We start from the raw sequence: 23005 nt of genomic DNA, 5'->3' as shown, positions 1-23005 counted from the left end.
TCCCACCACTGTCACACCACCACCATCACACCACCACCACCATCACAACACCACCCTCACACCACCACCATCACACCACCACCCTCACACCACCACCCTCACACCACCACCCTCACACCACCACCATCACACCATCCGTACACCACCCTCACACCACTCTTACACCACCCTCACACCACCCTCACACCACCACCATCACACCACCACCCTCACACCACCACCCTCATACCACCATTATCTCACCACCACCCTCACATCGCCGCCCTAACACCACCACCATCACTACACAACCCTCTCAATACCACCATCACAACACCACCCTCACACCACCACTATCACACCACCACCCTCACACCACCACCCTCACACCACCACTATCACACCACCACCCTCGCACCACCACTATCACACCGCCACCCTCACACCACCACTATCTCACGACCATCCTCACATCACCACCCTCACACCACCGCCATCACAACACCACCCTCTCAATACCACCATCACAATACCACCCTCACACCACCACCATCACACCACCACCATCACACCACCACCCTCACACCACCACCCTCATACCACCATTATCTCACCACCACCCTCACATCGCCGCCCTCACACCACCACCATCACTACACAACCCTCTCAATACCACCATCACAACACCACCCTCACACCACCACTATCACACCACCACCCTCACACCACCACCCCCACACCACCACTATCACACCACCACCCTCGCACCACCACTATCACACCGCCACCCTCACACCACCACTATCTCACGACCATCCTCACATCACCACCCTCACACCACCGCCATCACAACACCACCCTCTCAATACCACCATCACAATACCACCCTCACACCACCACCATCACACCACCACCCTCACACCACCACCAAGACACCACCACCCTCACACAACTACCACCCTCCCACCACCACCCTCACACCACCACCCTCACACCACCACCCTCACACCACCACCCTCACACCACCACCAAGACACCACCACCCTCACACCACCACCACCCTCACACCACCACCCTCACAACACCACCCTCACAACACCGCCCTCACACCACCGCCCTCACAACACAACCCTCACAACACCACCCTCACAACACCACCCTCACAACACCACCCTCACAACATCACCCTCACAACACCACCCTCACAACACCACCCTCACAACACCACCCTCACAACACCACCCTCACAACATCACCCTCACAACACCACCCTCACAACACCACCCTCACAACACCACCCTCACAACACCACCCTCACAACACCAACCTCACAACACCACCCTCACACCACCACCCTCACACCACCACCCTCACAGCACCACCCTCACAGCACCACCCTCACACCACCACCCTCACAACACCACCCTCACACCACCACCCTCACACCACCACCCTCACACCACCACCCTCACAACACCATCCTCACAACACCATCCTCACAACACCACCCTCACACCACCACCCTCACAACACCACCCTCACAACACCATCCTCACAACACCACCCTCACACCACCACCCTCACACCACCACCCTCACAGCACCACCCTCACAGCACCACCCTCACACCACCACCCTCACAACACCACCCTCACACCACCACCCTCACACCACCACCCTCACAGCACAACCCTCACACCACCACCCTCACACCACCACCCTCACACCACCACCCTCACACCACCACCCTCACACCACCGCCCTCACAGCACCACCCTCACACCACCACCCTCACACCACCGCCCTCACACCACCACCCTCACACCACCACCCTCACACCACCACCCTCACACCACCACCCTCACACCACCACCCTCACACCACCACCCTCACAGCACCACCCTCACACCACCACCCTCACACCACCACCCTCACAGCACCACCCTCACACCACCACCCTCACACCACCGCCCTCACACCACCACCCTCACACCACCACCCTCACACCACCACCCTCACACCACCGCCCTCACAGCACCACCCTCACAGCACCACCCTCACACCACCACCCTCACACCACCGCCCTCACACCACCGCCCTCACAGCACCACCCTCACAGCACCACCCTCACACCACCACCCTCACACCACCGCCCAGCAGCTGAATCAAACTTGCAAAATATGTATCCAATTTGGAGAAAGACTTGGCCTGGTCTATTATGGAACGGCTCTATATCTCTGGCTAGTGGTCTCATAATTCTTCAACCCAAATTGTTTTGGAGAGGGTTAATAGAAGGCGTCGTGGGCCCTGAATTGTCGCCTCGAGCTCACTATCTTAACTTCTTTCTCTTTGTACAGTCTCAACGTTTGCGTCGGCGTCAGGACCGGCGTCTGATCAGCACCGGCTTAAAGCTTCGGAGTTACGTAAATGAATGAGTCAAGTTTACTGGATAAATTCTGTGCATATATATATATATATATATATATATATATATATATATATATATATATATATATATATATATATATATATATATATATATATATATATATATATATATATATATATATATATTTGAAAAAAGACCAAGAGAATATCAGTAATACTTCAAAAAATAAAGAATATCTTTATTGCAGCAACATCAGGGCCCAGAAGAGATTCATGTGAGGTAAATAACAGCTGCCAAGAAACCCAGGCGGTGGGTGCAGGAGACCCAGACCCTGGCGATGGGTGCAGGTGACCCAGATCCTCGCGATGGGTGCAGGTGACCCAGACCCAGGCGATAGGTGCAGGTGACGCAGATCCTCGCGATGGGTGCAGGTGACACAGACCCATGCGTTGGGTGTAGGTGACCCAGACCCAGGCGTTGGGTGCAGGCGACCCACACCCAGGCGTTGGGTGCAGGTGACCCAGACCCAGGCGATGGGTGCAGGCGACCCACACCCAGGCGATGGGTGCAAACAACCCAGACCCTGGCGATGGGTGCAGGCGACCCACACCCAGGCGATGGGTGCAGGCGACCCACACCCAGGCGATGGGTGCAAGCAACCCAGACCCAGGCGATGGGTGCAAGCAACCCAGACCCTGGCGATGGGTGCAGGCGACCCAGACCCAGGCGATGGGTGCAAGCGACCCAGCAAAAAAATAAAATAATCACTAAGATATGAGGTTGAGTTCCACTGCGAGGCTGTACAACTCTCGCCTCCATCCTGCCAGCCACTCACATTAACGAAACAGACAATTGCGCAGAGCGGGAATAGCTGTACATATATTTCCTTCCCTCTGATATCTGTGGAGGGAGAGGAATACCTTTACCCTGGGTTCTCCCCAGGGTAGCTCACAGAGATTACTCTGCCTGAAGTCTGGGGAGGAGGAGCACACAGCTGACTCTGTATAGGTCTCAAGTCTTGCCATGTATTTTTTTCTGTTATTGGGTGAAGGGTTGTAGATGACAGCCTCATACACTAGGTTATTTCTTTGTAACTGTGTTCACTTGAACTCGTGTTTAGTGTGTGCATGTTGAAATATATTGAACATAACTCGTGCATGCATCATACTTATGCTGACAGTTTCGTATTTTAAAATTGCCTGAGAACAGATTTTTTTTATTTTTTTTTTTATTTTTTTTTCAGGTTGAAAGCATAATGAAATTTATTTACGAATGAATTTATACAGAAGCATTTTTTTTTCAGTTTAAATATGTCGAGTTTAATAATCTTTATTAATCTCATTAAAATATGTTTTTTTATGTTTATTTTAGAAATAAAAAATAAATTATACATCCATAAGTCCAAAGTTTTAAAGTTTCAACTTGATAAACTTAAGTTAATCTTTCTCCCAGTTGCTCGAAATTGGGATGAAAGAATATTTTGCAATTTTTGCTTGTTTATTTTTTACCTTCTATCTCCCACACGTCTAATTACACTTTCTTTTCTTTCTTTCTCTTCCATCCTTCTACCTCCCTCGTCGTAAACAACTTTCCCGTGTGTAAAACCTGATTCCTCTTTCTTCATCCTCTCTCAAATGTTCCTCCGCATCCTATCTTCTGCCTCTCCTCTGTCACCGAACTTTTTATCTGAACGCTGTCGTGCATTGAACCTCATCTCGTATATCTTATCCATGGCTCTCTCTCTCTCTCTCTGTCTCTCTCTCTCTCTCTCTCTCTCTCTCTCTCTCTCTCTCTCTCTCTCTCTCTCTCTCTCTCTCTCTTTCTCTCTCTCTCTTCTTTCCTATTAATCTCTACATCCTTTGAACTCTTTCTTAACTTCTTATGACCTCTGCGATACGACTTTTTCTTCTGTGATCTTTCGCTTCCTGGTTACTCCATCTCTCCACTTCTCGTATATGACCTTTTCGGCAACTTCTTTTTTACCAAATTTTTCTTGTTTTCTTCTGTTACCTCTCCACCTATCTCTTTCTTCTATTTTCATTATCTCTTAATCGCTCGCTCTTCCATTGTACATCCATCCATTTTTTTATGCCTTCACCTCTCCCTTTCTCCCCCTTCCATTATTTCTCTCTCCTTGCCCCGTCCATCCCATCAGTCACTATGTCGAGACCTGGACAAGGAAGGCACCAAGTCGTGGCTAGACATGATGCTGGAGAAGTTGTCTGCCCACAGCAGCGAGGGAGAGGAGAACCTTTCTGGACGCGACAAGGCTGTGAAGGCGCAGGAGAAGAAGAAGCTGGAGGCTATGATAGAGCGCCACACCGGGCTCATGGGACCTACCATGGAGGCACAGAGTACGTGACTGGCACTCACAGGTTGTAGGGAAGGGCGCGAGCTTCGATCTCTCACGCTAGTGGCTCACTCTCTCTGTAACGAGACGATAGATGGTTTGGCTAAAGCTAGAAGTTTTGGCTGAAGTTCGTTAACTAAGCAAGTGTTCGTTCACTGTTTCGATTACTACCTCTACATTTAGTGACTCCCCTGTCCTTTTCAAGCTAAAGAATATGCTGTCTGTCTATGTAGACAAGTGTTCGTTAACCGGTTTTATAACTTGCATCTCCCTCGTTTATTTGGAATCAGGGGATTTGATGGAGTTTGTTAGCCGCACAGAAGTTACCCTCACAGATTAGTTAACTTCTGTGTGTTAACGGGAACTAAAAGAGTCTGGCTTGTTCCAGGCATCACCTTTAATAATTTTATATTTTGTTTATACTTCGTGTCGTTTCTCATGTACACCTTAGTCACTAGAGTTAAAAATTGGGAAATCCATTTCTCTTTCTGTTCATATTCCTCTAAGACCCAAGAATTTTATTTCGGTTTATATCTCGTCGTGTCTTCTTTTTCACTAGTCCACCGAGGTAACCAGATGAAGAGTTATTGTGTAGATGCACGAATCGAATCTCAAGCAGTTCATCAATTGCAGCAGTCAATTAGAAGAGACTTGAAGGTTAGGTTATTGGTGTAGAGACCAGACCAGAGGTGTGTAGGTTAGGTCATCGAAGTGAAGGTCGGACGATCGGTGAGTTTTGACAATCTTGCCACCAGAGTACAGACTTCTCTCAGAAGCTGTGATGACTCCCGATGATTTTCATTTTTATTCCCTTACTGACACTCAAACTCCTCTAAATAATCTTTTGAATAATCATGAAGAAATGTCACTCTGGAAACTTAAAAAAAAAACATATCTAATGGACTTGTCTGAGAGGTATCTCATCGTATTTGGTCGTATATTATTCTCAATGAGCTTATTTTAAAAATGTGGTTTTAAAGGAGTATTTGACTAGAAATTTTTAAAGCATAATTTGCACCGTCAACACTTCTGGCAACTTATTCAACAATCAGCTAAAAAAAATATTAATGTTTTTTTGGGTATTTTTCAGAGTCCTTGTTTGTAGTGTTTTGTAAAAGATTTCCTTTGCTTAGTGCCTAAATTAAGATCTTACACTCGGCCTAAAATGAGATAATTTGAACTCTACTCTTTTTTTTAAGTGAAAATATCATACTTTATGATCCTCAGATGGGAGATCTTTTCAAAAACTTAAGCAAAGTCTTTTCAGCATGAATATCCCTCCTGAAGGAGATTGCATTGCATCGCTGTCCTTTACGACTGAAGGACTTCAAGTTGGGATATTCCTGGAGGCCACTCACATATAAAATTCTTCCATCTGGAGGATCAGTGGGATGGAACTTTAGCATGCAAAAAAATCCAGAGAGTAACATTATTTCACACTGGAAGTCATTTAATCCAGAAAACTTCTGGCTGGAAATCTTTCAATATGAAATTTCTTTTCGCTTTAAACTCCGTGAAGACTGAATTTCTTCAGAGTCGAAATCCTTACGAATGAAAAGGCCTGGGGTCGTTTATGACAAAAGCCCTAGAGGGAGATCTTTCAAGATGGAGAAACTTCTCAAGTCCGAGTTTCTTAACACCGGAAGCCTTTATCTGAGCGCTTCCATCGCCCTCTGATAACTGCACTGGTTCACAATTGAAACATCATAAATCTGGTAAAGTGACCTCCAGAGACACTCGGTGCAAGACGCAACCGCTGGATAATATAGATTTTTCAAGAAACACACGTAAATTCAACAAGCGCATCCTGACATTCAAATGAATGTCGTAACAATTAGTGTCAGTAGAGGGCTGAGTGCATCCTTAAAGCGGCAGTGTCAGTGTCCATACTTTTGTGGGCATCATCTAAAGCCGTCTCATGATGGAGAACTTGTCGCTAATGTTTTCTCGTCATTCGAAAGATCTTTGACAATTTTTGTTTTGTAGTCAGAGCTTTTATTTCAGTAATTTCTTTCCCTTGGCAGTTCGACGTTCATAGAAAACAGACAGGAAAGGAGAATATTTCTTGTTGCTTTGTCCAAATTGAGAATCAATACCCATCTCCTCTGTGCTTCCTCTCCTCCTTCCTACCCAGACTTCAAACATTAAACTTGCGAGAATTATAAAGCGGTAGATCAGCTCAAACCCATTTAGCTTTAATTAAATAAACCAGATAAGAGTCGGTGTCTGGTGTCTGTCTGAATGTTATTTCGCTTTGCAGTTCACTTGTGTTAAAGTAGTAATAGAGCTCACTGTCCGTCGTAAAGTTTATTTCCTGGAGCTTTAAGTTTTAAAGGCTAGTGTTAGCAGCCAGCTTAAATACTGACCTCAGTTACATGCATAGTCAACACTGTGCATTTTTATACGCTCAGCAGAACGTACAATACACCAGATATACATACACAGTGTACACTGTGATTAACAGGTGTACATGCTACCTCGGGATCATCCAGACTAAAATAAAAAATCTCAAGCGAATGTATGTACACACATTCGAAAGAGAAACGTCAAGATAAACCACGGTACGGGCGGGGCTTGAACTCGTGGCTAGTGTTTGTAATCGTGTCATTACGATTCCGTGAGTCATGATGAAGGCTTTGAGGGTACTTGAGCTAGTGTTCATCACGGCCACGCTAGCTAGAAATTCATCCGTAAAAACTTGCACTTGTGGTCACAGTGGTGCCCATGCTAAACTTCCCACGGTGTATAAATATACCTAGTTGGATGAATCTTATTGTAGCCAGCTGGCCCAGTGGCTAACGTGCCGGTCTGGAGTTTTATGACTCACTGGCCGCGAGTTCACTTCCCACCCGTACCGTGGTCTGTTTGCAATCGTGTCATTACGATTTCGTGAGTCGTAACGTCAAGATGTAACTCAGATTCGCTTTCTAGGGAACTCTCGATGCCACCTGGGCTCTCATTGACCTTTAATTCTAATCAGTGTAAACAGGGGTTTCAAAATTATGTGCTTGTAGCAAGATGGAGGTGATGGTATTTCAGAAGGCACGAAGAAGTGATCTCAGGACTTCGTATGCTTTCATAAGATTTTGAGCCAGTGTCTGTGCACGCATTCCGATGAGTGAAGCCACAAAGATGCACACACACACACACACACACACACACACACACACACACACACACACACACACACAACAAAAAAAAAAAAAAAAAAAAAAAAAAAAAAAAACAGACACATATTTACACACACCCACACACACTCACTCTCACACACACACACACACACACACACACACACACACACACTCACACACACACACACACACACACACACACACACACACACACACTCACTCACTCACTCACACACACACACACACACACACACACACACACACACACACACACACTCACTCACACACACACACACACACACACACACACACACACACACACACACACACACACACATAGGAGAGACAAAGCCTTGCGTGAGATCCTGTAGCTAGAGAGATACAGAGCACAGAGCCCCTAGCAGCCATAGAACAGCTACCAGCCACCTTCTTTGTGCCTTGATTGTGGGATCCACGAACCCTTAGAGCACCTCCAAGCTCCACTGATCCGGATGCTTAGCTGTGACGTCATAGATCCGTTCGTGATGTCAGAAGTGATCCGTGTGTTTGTGTTTTCTCAAACTTTCCTCGTTCTAGATTCCTTATCATCATTCTTATCAACATTTTTTTTTTATTTTTAATGATCTTCAGTCCTCCGTCCCCCCAATCTGCCTACTTTATTTTTAATATATGTATATATATATATATATATATATATATATATATATATATATATATATATATATATATATATATATATATATATATATATATATATATACATGTGTAAATAGATACATATTGTGACTCTTTTATCGTTCTAGTGGATTGTGGCTTGAAGAAGGTGAAATGCTCTTGATCCAAGGAATTTAAAGTGCCCTCTTCTTCCTCGGATCAAGCCTTTTTACCTCCCATTCCACAGGAGCTGCATGACCCCTATGGGTTTAGAGTTTCCCCAGTGAATACTACAATAATAATTATGAAAATAGCAAGTTTCAACTAACTCGACTCTCAACTTTCACTAAAAAATGTATGATCTCTTCTAATTTTCTCCATTATTTTGTGTTTATGTCTGTATGCTAATGGTAATTTTTTTTATATATTTTAAACTTTCTCTTTAATATTCTTTTATTTTTTTTTTTGAACTAATTGGTTCTCTTGTAATTTATTACTAATTAGTCTTGATATTAATAATGTCATTCGTTATGTGTTGATAATATTAACAATGTTTCTTCCTGCCTGTGCTAATGATGGCTCGAAAATTGGGTCATCAGTATGCACGGAGCAGTAACAGTAATGTATCATCACTTCTCTCTCTCTCTCTCTCTCTCTCTCTCTCTCTCTCTCTCTCTCTCTCTCTCTCTCTCTCTCTCTCTCTCTCTCTCTCTCTGTCTTCTCCACATCACCTGCCTCCTGCAGGTAAGGTAGACCACTACTCAGAATGCTACGCCTTCGGTGATGACATTCACCCGGTGATGAAGGTCCTGAACGAGCAGCGGCACTTGTCTTGCAAGGAGATACACCCACACAACATGGACATGTGTGAGGAGCAGATCGACAAGCAAGAAAAGGCAAGTCACTTTCCTTCATTGCTTGGGCTTCGATACTGTAGAAAAGGCAGGTTACCTTCATTGCTTGGGCTTCGGTACTGTAGGTGAGTCACCTTCCTTAATTGCTTGGGCATCAATTGTTTTAGAATAACTGAAGAAAGGGTTAGTCGTCATCATCATATCTGCTTTGTGTCTAATTCCCAAGAATACAAATTAAATAGTCTAGCTCATTCTATAAATCTTACTGTTGACTTTGAAAAAAATAACTCATTGCCTTTTCTATATATTTTAATTATTAAGGGGAACCATGATTTTAAATTCAAAATACAGTAAAAAAAAAGCAGCAAATAGTTATTCTTATGTACACTATTCTTCACATCATGATAGACTCAAACTTTCTGTATTCTTATCAGTGTTTTTGAAAGCCTGACGTATTTGTAGCCCAGAGTTCATAGATGCAGAAATACTGAAGATTTATGAAACGGCTAATGACCTAAAATACCCAAAATACTTGACTAATAGATCTTTTAAAATTGCTGGAAATACTTTTTACAATTCAAAAAGAGGACAAACAGTCTTATTTAACGAAGAATGTGTTGGTTCTTCCCTACCAAAAAAAAAACTTTCTTATTATACCTTCTCTAATTAAGAATTTTAAAATCAAAGTTGAATTGAAAAATCTTGATACAGTAAAAAAAAAAGAGTTTGATTAAAAGTTCCCCCACGAAACTGCTGACAGCTGAGTTTATAAGTTTCCTTGTAAAAAACTGAGATAAAGTTTATTAAGATCAAACTGGGAAAAACCTTGAACTAAGATTACAACAACATAAATATAACATTAGAACTGGACAAAAACGTAATATTTTTTTTCATATGATAGATTTTAACCATCCAATTTATTTTAAAAAGGCAAGAAAGTTGTATCAAGTAGGTCCATGGTTGAGAGAAATATAATTAAATCAAGCCTCATAAAAAATAGTTTTGAATTTAATAAGAATATTGGTTTAGGATTATACCAACTAGAATAACTTATTATTAATAAAATTTGGGAAGAATTTAAGCTATGTTTGACAAGTTAGAAACATAAAATTTGGGAAGTATACAAGCTATGTTAGACAGGTCCTTGACCATCTCACCCACATCATCATAAAGGGAAGAGTGAGGTGTCATATGTTGACCGTGAGATAAATCTCAGATTTATATGCCTTCTGTTGTTGTATTATTTTTACAGTTCCTTGATAATGTGAGAAATCATGAAAGCGATTAGAAGTTCACTATTTTTTCACAGTGGTTGTTTGGCATATTGTGATATCACCTGTTTACTGTGATCTTATTGCATATATATATATATATATATATATATATATATATATATATATATATATATATATATATATATATATATATATATATATATATATATATATATGCAATAAGATCACAGTAAACAGGTGATTTCAAAATATGCAAAACAACCACTCTGAAAGAATAGAGAAATTCCAAGTGCTTTCGTGATAATGTGAGTAGTCACGAAAGCGCTTGGAATTTCTCTATTCTTTCAGGGTGGTTGTTTTGCATATATATATATATATATATATATATATATATATATATATATATATATATATATATATATATATATATATATATATATATATATGCAGTAAGATCACAGTAAACAGGTGATATCACAACAGGAAAACTAACCACAGCGAAAAAATAGTGAAATTCCAAGTGCTTTCGTGATTTCTCCCATGTGAATAACTTTTTTCCAAACACGAGAACATTCAGAGAAAGAAAAATTGAACCAGAGAGAGAGAGAGAGAGAGAGAGAGAGAGAGAGAGAGAGAGAGAGAGAGAGAGAGAGAGAGAGAGAGAGAGAGAGAGAGAGAGAAGAGAGAGAGAGAGAGAAGAGAGAGAGAGAGAGAGAGAGAGAGAGAGAGAGAGAGAGAGAGAGAGAGAGAGAGAGAGAGAGAGAGCGCAGCGAGAGAGAGAGAGAGAGAGAGACAGAGAGAGCTAGAGAGAGAGAGAGAGAGAGAGAGAGAGAGAGAGAGAGAGAGAGAGAGAGAGAGAGAGAGAGAGAGAGAGAGAGAGAGAGAGAGAGAGAGAGGAAGCGTTAATTACACCATCCACCCACCACATACTCTTCCCCGATTCCCACCCACTAGAGCACCACCCACTCCACATTATTACCTCCTCCGACGTGCCTTCAGGTGCTGAGGACCATAGAGAACCAGGCACCTATCTACAATGAGCTGATGAGGCGAGGGCTGAAACTCAAGGCCAATCCCAACGCTCCCTCCTTTCTGGAGAGGGAAATCAAGAAACTGGAGGAGACTTGGAAGGACACCAACGAGAAGGCTCAGGAGCGCATCAACCTGCTCAATGGTAAGTCGCTAAACCCTCGTCGCTTCACTGTAACATTTTTTGGCTTTCATGTAAGTCGCTAAGAGGTTTTCTGGCAGACTTTGGTTCAATATTGGTCGCTAAGTAGTTTCCTAATACCTTGCAACATCAGTCTTAGTTGCAAAGTGGATTTCACACAGTTTGCTGCTTCGGTTATAGGTGGCATCAGTATAAGTCAGTTTTCTAGCTTCACTTTGGATCGTTAAGCAGTATTTTGTTATTGTGAGGTTTAAAAGGTTTTCAACATGTCGGAGCATCAGTGTATTCGCTACGTTTTTTAATATACCGTAACTTCAATGTAGTATTGTAGGTATAATTCTGCTGTTTTAGCGTCAATTTATACATATATATCTATATATATATATATATATATATATATATATATATATATATATATATATATATATATATATATATATATATATATAACGTCTGTGTGTGTGAGAGATAGAGAGAGTAGGGGAAGTGTATGAGTGAAGCAGTGAGTGGAATGGAAGAGGAGTAAAGGAGGTAGGGATATAGTTTTGGAGTGGTTGGTGTATTTGTTCAAATGTGCATCAAAGAAGGGACCTAAGGATTGACAACGAGAATACATAGTTCCATTTTGTTAAAGGAAAAAAGGGACAAGGGTAAGTGTAAAGGTTATAAGAATAAGCCTGTTAAGTGTACAAAGTGTGTGGAAAATTATAAATGGAAGAATTATAAGTGAAAGAATTAAGGGTTAAACAAAGTGTTATAATTATGGATTTAGAAAATATATATGATCGGAAGGATAAGACAGCAATATGGCAGATATAGCAAATATGCAGAATAAATATTACATTACTAAAACCAGTAAATACCTTTTATGTGGACAGTTTTATTTAGAGAAGACGGATTATTCTGTAGTGAAAGTAGGCCTCAGACAGGGATGCGCGATGTTATAATGGCTGTTTAACATAGTTATAGATGGGATCGTAAAAGAATTGAATACTGGAGTGTTTGTGAGACGTTTTAGATTAAATAGTGATGAATCAGATAAAAATGGGAACTGTCACAGTTGCTCTTTGCCGATGACATGTTTGTTTTAGGAGAATCTTAAGAGATGCTGCCAAAGTTGGTGGAGGAATTTGGGAGGGATATTTAGAAGAAAGAAATTAAGTGTGATTACAGATAAGCAAAAGTTGAAGAGAGTAACAAAAAAATCTAGGTTATGAAAGACTGAATGTCTGATTGGAGGGAGGGATAATAGAGAAAGTAAATACGTTCAGATACCTGGGAGTAAAAGACGAGCTAAAATATAGAGTAGAAAAGAGAAAAAAGATGGGTGGTGAGATGAGGCATCTGTTGAGACAAAGAACTTTATCCACGGAAGGAAACAGAGTGCAGCATGAGTTTTAAATGTTTCATTGAGGAAACTGGAGACGACGGAGATATGTTTGAGAGTATTGTGTCGCGTGAATATTATGCCGAGAACTCGGCATAATAGGGTAGGGTTACCAGAATTGTAATTTGGAGAACTAAGGAGAGGTTGTTGAGGTAGTTTGGACGCTGAAAGAAGTTGAGACAAAATAAGGTGATATAAGAATCTGAGGTCGAGGATAGAAGGAATAAGGGTCGTCCGAGAAATGGATGGAGGGAGGGGGTAAAGGAGGCTTCAGCTGAATAATGTCAAAGATTTTGATTGGAGTGAGTGGAGACGAGCGGTTTTTGTGACTAGCCGGGCTTTTGGAGTGTGACCAAGGTAACATTTTTGGAGGAATTCAGGGAAAGCGGTTAGCTCGACTTGAGTCCTGGAGGTAGGAAGTACAGTGCATGCAATATGAATGGGGGATCAGAATGTTGCAGTTCCGATAGCCATCTGAACCGTAATGCCCGCAAACTTCTGATAAGGCAACGATTAAATGAAGTACGATGAATGTGCCTCTTTTAAGCCTTGTGTATCATATAACGTAATTAAATATATAAATATATATATATATATATATATATATATATATATATATATATATATATATATATATATATATAAAGAGTCAGGATGACACGAAAAAGAAACACTTTCACCATCATTCACACTACTCTCTTGCTAGAGGCGAGCAGTTGCGAGAGGTTAGATGTCACTCTAAACAGCAAATACCCCCTACCCTTCCTTTAGAGTGCAGACACCGTAGTCTCCACCTTCAGGACTCAACTCCGGCTGAACGGTTTCCCTAAATCCCTCCACGAAGTATTACCCTGCTATACACGTTGCGTGTATGTGTGTGCGTGCATGCATGTGTCTGTGTGTGAGTGTGTGTGTAAACACACTCCATTCCCTCTTACCACTCTTAGCTTTCACCCCCCTCGTCCCCCCCCCCACTTACGCTTGGCCTACTGGTGATTTCATTTTCCCACAGATGCGTTCAAAGACTGGGAAATATACGAGCAGCAACGGCAAGCTATATATACCCCTATTGAAGCCTTGGAAGAGCAATACAAGACCTACAAAAGAATCTACGACCCCAAAAAGGGAACGGACTGGCTGGAGAGAAAGAAGAAGAAGGCAGAAGAATTCAAGAAGACAGGCTTGGAGATCTACGATATCATCAAGAAGAGTTTTACCACCATCATCACTCTGGCCGGTGACGACAAGCGTGAGTTCATGGAGAAGGATATTATTGAGATCGATGAGAGAAGAACCATCTTCGAGAAGGTGGACAAGATGCTGGCTGAGCTGACCGAGTTCAACCAGAAGCTGCACAAGTTCGTCAACACATTGGCGGAGCTCCGCGCCTGGATGATGCCTGCCTGTGAGAAACTCAATTTCATCACCACCTCCACCGATCTCTCTCCCGAAGACCGTGTTAAGGAGATATTTGATCTTCAAGGACAAGTGAGTGAATGTACCGATCTTGTTAGCCGTGATAGCTGTACTTGTTAGCTATGACGGCTGTACCAATCTTGTTATCAATGACGGCTGTACCGATCTTGTTAGCTATGACGACTGTACCGATCTTGTTAGCTATGACGGCTGTACCGATCTTGTTAGCTATGACGACTGTACCGATCTTGTTAGCTATGACAGCTGTACCGATCTTGCTAGCTATGACGGCTGTACCGATCTTGTTAGCTATGACGACTGTACCGATCCTGTTAGCTATGACGACTGTACCGATCTTGTTAGCTATGACGACTGTACCGATCCTGTTAGCTATGACGACTGTACCGATCTTGTTAGCTTGCGGATGATACTAGGATCTGCATGAGGCTGTCATCTGCTGAGGACGCGGTTAACCTCCAAGAAGATATAAACAAAGTTTTCCAGTGGGCAACGGTAAACAATATGATGTTCAATGAGGACAAATTCCAACTACTCCGTTATGGAAAACTGGAGGAGATAATAACTAGAACAGAGTATACTACTGACTCCGGCCATACAATAGAGCGGAAAAATAATGTAAGAGACCTGGGAGTAGCAATGTCTGAGGATCTCACTTTCAAGGATCACAACAGTGCCACGATCGCACGTGCAAAGAAAATGATAGGATGGATAATGAGAACGTTCAAAACGAGAGATGCAAAGCTAATGATGATCCTTTTCAAATCACTTGTTCTCTCTAGGCTGGAATACTGCTGTACATTAACATCTCCATTCAAAGCAGGTGAAATCGCAGATCTAGAGAGTGTACAGAGATCCTTTACTGCACGTATTAGTTCTGTCAAGCACCTTAACTGAATGAAATTAAGACACACGTGCAACATCTGGGTATCTTTATTGTAGACGTTTCGCCATCCAGTGGCGAAACTGTCTTCAAGTTATGTCCTAGAATTTGTATTGAAAAACCACTGGATGGCGAAACGTCTACAATAAAGATACCCAGATGTTGCACCTGTGTCTTAATTTCATCTTAACAAGCACCTTAACTACTGGGAACACTTGGAAGCACTTGACTTGTACTCGTTGGAACGCAGGAGGGAGAGATATATCATAATCTACACTTGGAAAATCCTGGAAGGAATGGTCCCAACTCTGCACACAGAAATCACTCCCTACGAAAGTAAAAGACTGGGCAGGCGATGCAAAATACCCCCAATTAAAAGTAGGGGCGCCATTGGTACACTAAGAGAAAACACCATAAGTGTCCGGGGCCCAAGACTGTTCAACAGCCTCCCACCAAGCATTAGGGGAATTGCCAATAAACCCCTGGCTGCCTTCAAGAGAGAGCTGGACAGATACCCGGATCAGCCGGCAGTTGGACTGCGTGCGGCCAGCAGTAACAGCCTAGTTGATCAGGCCCTGATCCATCGGGAGGTCTGGTCATGGACCGGGCCGCGGGGGCGTTGATCCCCGGAATAACCTCCAGGTAACCTCCAGGTATGGCGACTGTACTGATCTTTACAGTTAGACTTTACTTTTCATTTTTTTCATAACTGACAAGAATATATATTCACTAAGATGGTTTCATCTGCCCTTATCGTCCGCAGGTCAACGAGAGACTGCCACTGTTGGAGCCATTAGAAGCAGAGGCCCACGCCCTTCTTGACCGTAAGTGTACAATATATATATATATATATATATATATATATATATATATATATATATATATATATATATATATATATATATATATATATATATATATATATATATATATATAAATGCAACGAATAAGTGATTTTTAAGCAAACTGTGGCTAGCAGGGGATCGAACCCGCGTTATTTTGGCTCGCCTCGTTGGAGGTAAGTAAAAAAAATCACGACTTTATAACAACTGAACCATCAATCTTACTAGATACATCGTGATTTTTTGACTTGCTTCCCAAGATTTGGGCCTAAAAAACACTGGTTCCAGCCTCAGCTAGCCGCAGATTGCTGTTGCATATATATATATATATATATATATATATATATATATATATATATATATATATATATATATATATATATATATATATATATATATTGCAAGTGTTGATGTATTCGGCAAAAAAAAGTAATGAACTACTGAATCTATTACAGTTCACCTCTGAAGCATTATTTTTGATGTCACTTAATCTACTGTTCAATTCATCTTCTTGTTTTGAGACAATATATATCAAATTTCAAGCACCATAACTTAGTAAATATCAAGTAAAGTATCATTAGACTAGTCAGGTTTACTTAACCTAGACTACGTTCTTTATACTCATAATATATAGAGTTATTAATAATTTTCTCTTTTAACTCTGGTGGGGTGTGGACCCCTGCTGCTGCTGCTCTGGGTCCTCGTAATACCCATCAGTTCCGGGTAAGTCGAGCACACACTAAAAATAACAGCAAAGTGAGGAGGAAGTGCCAAGCCGGGATGCCAGCAGCGGCACTGGTGCCAATTCTATAACTCCCAGTTAGATAGTCTTTAATATCCATGTTGTTCTGTATAGCAGGCCATCTGTCGTCAGTGTCAGCTACTTCTGGTATTATTGTGTGTTGGTGTACGTGCACATGTGTGTGCGAGCGCACATATGTACCTGTGGACACGTATGTACATGTATGAATGATGTGTATTCGCGAGTACACTTTTGCCATTTTTTTTCTGCCTCGTGTACTCATACTCCAAGATTCATCTGCTCTTCTCATTTCAGTGATTTTATCACTTCATTCTCGTCTCTAATTCGCTTAACTTATCTCATCGTCACTTAATACTTTTTTAATCTCCTAGTCACCTAATACTTTACTAATTTCGTCACTTAATACTTTGCTAATCGCTTAGTCACCTAATACATACTTAATCACCTGGAGTTTCACTAAACTCACCCGCCATGTTTCTCATTTTCACTAACACGACGTAACTGAGTCATGAAACATCAACATCTCAATTACAAAAGCAAAGTGCCTCAGGGCTAGTGTTGATCCAAGGTCACTTGACTCATACACAGTCTTAACACAAGTGTCTCACGCAAGTTGACTGCTGACCCACGCTCACCCAACTCACGCAATTACAATAGACTTTATACATAAAAATTGAGGAATCTCACAATACATTCATATTTACAAATTAAACTGAAAATACTCCATGAGACTGAAACCTGAAATTCTGCCAATCTTTGCGACTTTGAGAATGAGACGGATTGATTTTAAAGTCTTTTCCTGAAACTCTTGTGTTCTTCCCATCAATTCTAACTGTAGATTATTTTTAACTCGTGGAACGATCCGATCATCATGAGGGTTACATCACTGTCAGTCTGCAAAATGTTAATTAACAATTACGTCTTAATTTCGTCTCGAGGGAGAGCGAGAAGTTGAATGGGAGACAGACATAATGCGAGACACTCTAAGCACTCCTGGAAAAAGTTAAGCCACTAACTTGTGTGTGTGTACTCACCTAAATGTACTCGTCTAATTGTGGTTGCAAGGGTCGATCCATAGATCTTGGCGCAATCTCTTCACTGATCGCCTTTAGGTCCACTCTCTCATTGCTCCTTGAGCTTTATTATACCTCATCTGAAAACTATGTATGGATCCCGCCTCCTCTACATGACTTTCCCGACTATTCCACTACCTGATAATTCTGTGGCTGTGTGTGTGTGTGTGTGTGTGTGTGTGTGTGTGTGTGTGTGTGTGTGTGTGTGTGTGTGTGTGTGTGCGTGTGTGTGCGTGTGTGCGTGTGTGCGTGTGTGTGTGTGTGTGTGTGCGTGTGTGTGTGTGTGTGTGTGTGTCTGTCTGTCCTTCTGTCTGTCCGTCTGTCTGTCTGTCTGTGCTCGTGTGTGTCTTTTCTAGCTTTTTTAATGTGTCACTTAACCAGTGGTTCATTTATCATTTCTTTGTACACTACAAGAAAATATAATTTTCTCACCTCAGATTCACTTTTATTAATATTTACAAAGGTTGATTACGCCATTTTCATAGTATTTTAATTCACAAAATTATAAAAGCAATTTAATTATACTCTATATATTTTTTTCAATAAACTCCTGATGCGAATAAACAAAAGCCTAAACTAACTTTCAAAATAATGATTGCATGTTCATTAATCATCAATAAATAAACACTTGACTTTTTTTCAAATCTTTTGAAATCTTTTGGGTAACAATATTTCTGTAACAGTTGATAGCCAGCATATTTTTTTAGTAAATAAATTAAATAAGCCATTCTAATTCTATGGAGTGGAGGCACGCATTTTAATCTTCATTTAGACATAAAGAAATTTGTAATTTCAGTGCAATAAGCTATGTAATTTAGTTGGGGAGAAATGTAATTGTTTTCCTTAATAAGGCTATAAATCTCTCGATATCATTTTTAATATCAATAATATTTATGTTTGCATTAAGTATCGTAACATTGGTAAACAATCCCGACAAGCTGAGGAAATAGACGCTTGTACAATACCTAAGTATCTTTATCTTCGTATAGCATCTCTGTCTTAGACTGAGAAAAGCCAATGGTTGCTCAGAATCTTCTAGGAAAGATACCCAGGTATTGCATATGTGTCTAATTTCCTTCTCTTGGGTATTTATTTGTTCGTCTCACTCCAGCGAATTCAGAATACAGTACCTGATTAAATTTCCTATTTTAAGATAAATATTGTTCTCTTCTTTGGCTTTCTCGTTCTGTCTGTCCATCGCATCGCCACACTGACGCTCATGTGACCCACTGACTGGTGGTGATCAATGACCCACTGACAGTCGTCGACGGTAAGTGCAAAACAAAATACAGTTATAGGAGTTAAAAGAAAATTTGTGTGTACATTACGTGAGAAAAAAAATCTGGAATTCCCAGTGAGATAAATTGTTTTCTTTCTTCCACCCCTCATTTGTCTCTTCTTACTTCTCCATTATTGTTAAGACTGTTAATTAGATTTGTGTTTGAAATTTCTTACGATCGCCTTCACTTTATTCCCATACAAAACGTATATATATATATATATATATATATATATATATATATATATATATATATATATATATATATATATATATATATATATATATATATATATATTAACAAGTCGGCCGTCTCCCACCGAGGCAGGGTGACCCAAAAAGAAAGAAAATCCCCAAAAAGAAAATACTTTCATCATTCAACTCTTTCACCTCACACATAATCATTGTTTTTGCAGAGGTGCTCAGAACACAACAGCTTAGAAGCATATACGTATAAAGATACACAACATATCCCTCCAAACTGTCAATATCCCTAACCCCTCCTTTAGAGTGCAGGCATTGTACTTCCCATTTCCAGGACTCAAGTCCGTCTATATAAAAATAACCTGTTTCCCTGAATCCCTTCACTAAATATTACCCTGCTCATACTTCAACAGCTCGTAAGGTCCCAAAAACCATTCGTCTACATTCACTCCTATTTAACACACTCACGCACGCTTGCTGAAGTCCAAACTCCTCGCCCACAAAACCACCTTTACCCCCTCCCTCCAGCCTTTTCGAGGACGACCCCTACCCCGCCTTCCTTCCCTTACAGATTTATACGCTCTCCAAGTCATTCTACAATGTTCCATTCCCTCTAAATGAAAAAACCATCTTATCTGCCCCTCTTCAGCCCTCTGACTAATACTTTTAGTAACTCCACACCTCCTAATTTCCACACTACAAATTCTCTGCATAATATTTACACCACACATTGCCCTTAAACATATCTGCTCTGCACTGCCTCCAGCCGCCTCCTCGCTACAGCATCTACAACCCATGCTTCACACATTTAAGAGCGTTGGTACCATTATGCTCTCGTACATTCACTTCGTTGCCTCCATGGATAACGTTTTTGTCTCCACAGATACCTCAACGTACCACTCACCTTTTTTCCTTCATCACTTCTGTGATTAACCTCATCCTTCATAAACCCATCCGCTGACAAGTCAACTCCCAAATATCTGAAAACATTCACTTCTTCCATACTCCCTCCTTCCAGTGTGATGTTCAATTTTTCTTTATCTAAATCGTTTGATACCTTCATCACCTTACTCCTATCAATGTTCACTTTTAACTTTCTATCTTTGCACACCCTTCCAAACTCGTCCACTAACCTTTGTAACGTTAATTCAGAATCTCCCAAAAGCACGCCCCTGAGGGAAGGTTCCTTGATGTTGGTGAGGGGTTCTTGATTTAGGGAATTGGATCTGTGCTCCAGCTCCCCGAATTAAGCCTGAATGCCTTCCACATCCCCCGCAGGCGCTGTATAATCCTTCGGGTTTAGCGCTTCCCCTTGATTATAATAATAATAATCCCGAAAGCATGGTGTCATCAGCAAAAAAGTAACTGTGTTAACTCCCATTTTGTATATGATTCCCCATAATTTAATCCCGCCCCTCTCCCCAACACCCTAGCATTTACTTCTTTTACAACCCCATCTATAAATATATTAAACAACCATGGTGACATTACACATCCCTGTCTAAGACTTACTTTTACCAGGAAGTATTCTCCCTCTCTTCTACACACCCTAACCTGAGCCTCACTATCCTCATAAAAGCTCTTTACAGCATTTAGTAACTTACCACCTATTCCATATACTTGCAACATCTGCCACATTGCTCCTCTATCCACTCTGTTATATGCCTCATATATACTCTGCGGAAAAATATAAAGGTTTCCCATTAATTAATGTCATGTTTAAATTTATTAAGAGATTTATTAAAAATTTTCATTATTCCGAGATCGAGACCGCGAAAATTTACTGTGATTTACCCGAAAATATAGATGGAAATTCATTTATGAATTTTGTCAATGTAAATTGTTTAGTTAATTTATTTTGAGAAAATTTTCGCATGTGAGTTTATTCAGAGATGTTGTATACGTTACTATTGTTTTATCTATTAATAAATCCTTGTACGTTCTCAACATTCCTGAAGTTTGATTGCATTTTATAAATCCTCCTGAAGCCTCGGCTTTACCTCTTGTTATTTTTATTTTCCTCTTGATATACCGATTTGCTTGATACCACGATTTTAATACAAAATTTTAATATATTTTTAATATTTTTTTAATTATTTCCTCTTCCATGATTCATCACTCGTTGTATCACTGTTGACCCGTGCGCCATCTTCCTCGTGTCTGTGTGGCGGCCACATCCACCATCACCTCACCCACACCGTCTTCAACCTACACCGTTTTTTTCAACAGGCGAAGGTAGGTTGACCCTTTGATTATACTAGTATTATACCGTTAATATGGCTTTTGTATTATTCTAATATGATAAGAAAACTTGAATAATGCTTCCAGTTTGTTTTGTTACCAATATATTTCACTGTATAGGCTTTGGTATGTCACGTGTTACATACAACAGGTATGACACGTGTGGTTACATACAACCGGTATGACACATGTGTAGTAACATACAGGTAACGGTAACGATTCTGAACAACATTTACTCCCTGGTATTGACGAACCCACAACTCCTAGTACTTAACGGTTTAACAAATAGCAAACACCGGTTCCACGAAGATATTGTTTACATTTTCTTGATACTGTTAACATTATTATCTCTCTACATTTCATCACTCTGGAAGTCTGGATTCCTAAAAAGCCAGAGTGACTTTTACGTAGAGAATTTCACGTCATCCTTTCTTTCTTATAAAATGAAATATACACAAAACTTCGCATTTACAATAATAACTGAGGAATTACTACTAGTTGACAGAAAGTCACTATCCGTCACTGTCAGCATTTTATAATACTTTCGTATTGAGTCGGGATTATCTTGCACGTACGCATTTTTTTTTTTAATTCTTTTGACAAACATATAATCTATGGTTTCCAATCTATTGCCCTCTATTTTATTTTAGATCCGTTCTTCTCCAATACTAAATTAAGCATTATATTCATTATCCTACAAATGAAGTGTGGGAGTATGAGTTGAGCGACAGGTTTTAAGGGTTGTTAGTTAAGTTAAATCGTATTGACTGCACAAGGGTCGTTAAAGGCTTCATATCACTTGTACAACACTAGTCAGGAGCACTTAATCACTGGAATAGGGATTATTGCAAAATATCGGCGTATATACACTGTTTACAAGCATTACCGCTCGCTGTGCATACACATCGAGAGAATTACATCCCTTCAGAATATACGTAGTTGACGCTGGTAGGAGGAGACTCCGAGATGGTGCACACATCTAGTCGTCAAGACAACGCTAGTGAGCCAGGTCGACGTTTAGTTAAGACAAACTCGAAGATAAATCCCTCAGCTTTAACACAGAGTTTTATTTTAAAAATGGCTTTCCAGTAGTTTCTTTCATCCCTAAAATGATTTTAATCAGTTAAACGACAGTGT

The 23005-nt window shown here is 40.9% G+C and overlaps 1 protein-coding gene across 1 annotated transcript in view; it reads left to right on the top strand.

Annotated features, from left to right (window-relative positions):
- Positions 1 to 23005, top strand: part of LOC128687978 (muscle-specific protein 300 kDa-like) — a 69710-nt gene that overhangs the window by 33874 nt on the left and 12831 nt on the right. The window contains exons 2-6 of the mRNA XM_070083679.1: positions 4523 to 4721; positions 9247 to 9398; positions 11591 to 11765; positions 14162 to 14637; positions 16230 to 16294. Coding sequence (XP_069939780.1) covers positions 4523 to 4721; positions 9247 to 9398; positions 11591 to 11765; positions 14162 to 14637; positions 16230 to 16294 — 1067 coding nt within the window. The remainder of the gene's footprint in view (positions 1 to 4522; positions 4722 to 9246; positions 9399 to 11590; positions 11766 to 14161; positions 14638 to 16229; positions 16295 to 23005) is intronic.

Source organism: Cherax quadricarinatus, chromosome 10, assembly GCF_038502225.1.
Source record: "Cherax quadricarinatus isolate ZL_2023a chromosome 10, ASM3850222v1, whole genome shotgun sequence".
Lineage (NCBI taxonomy): Eukaryota > Metazoa > Arthropoda > Malacostraca > Decapoda > Parastacidae > Cherax > Cherax quadricarinatus.
This window is presented reverse-complemented; position numbering and strand designations above follow the sequence as displayed.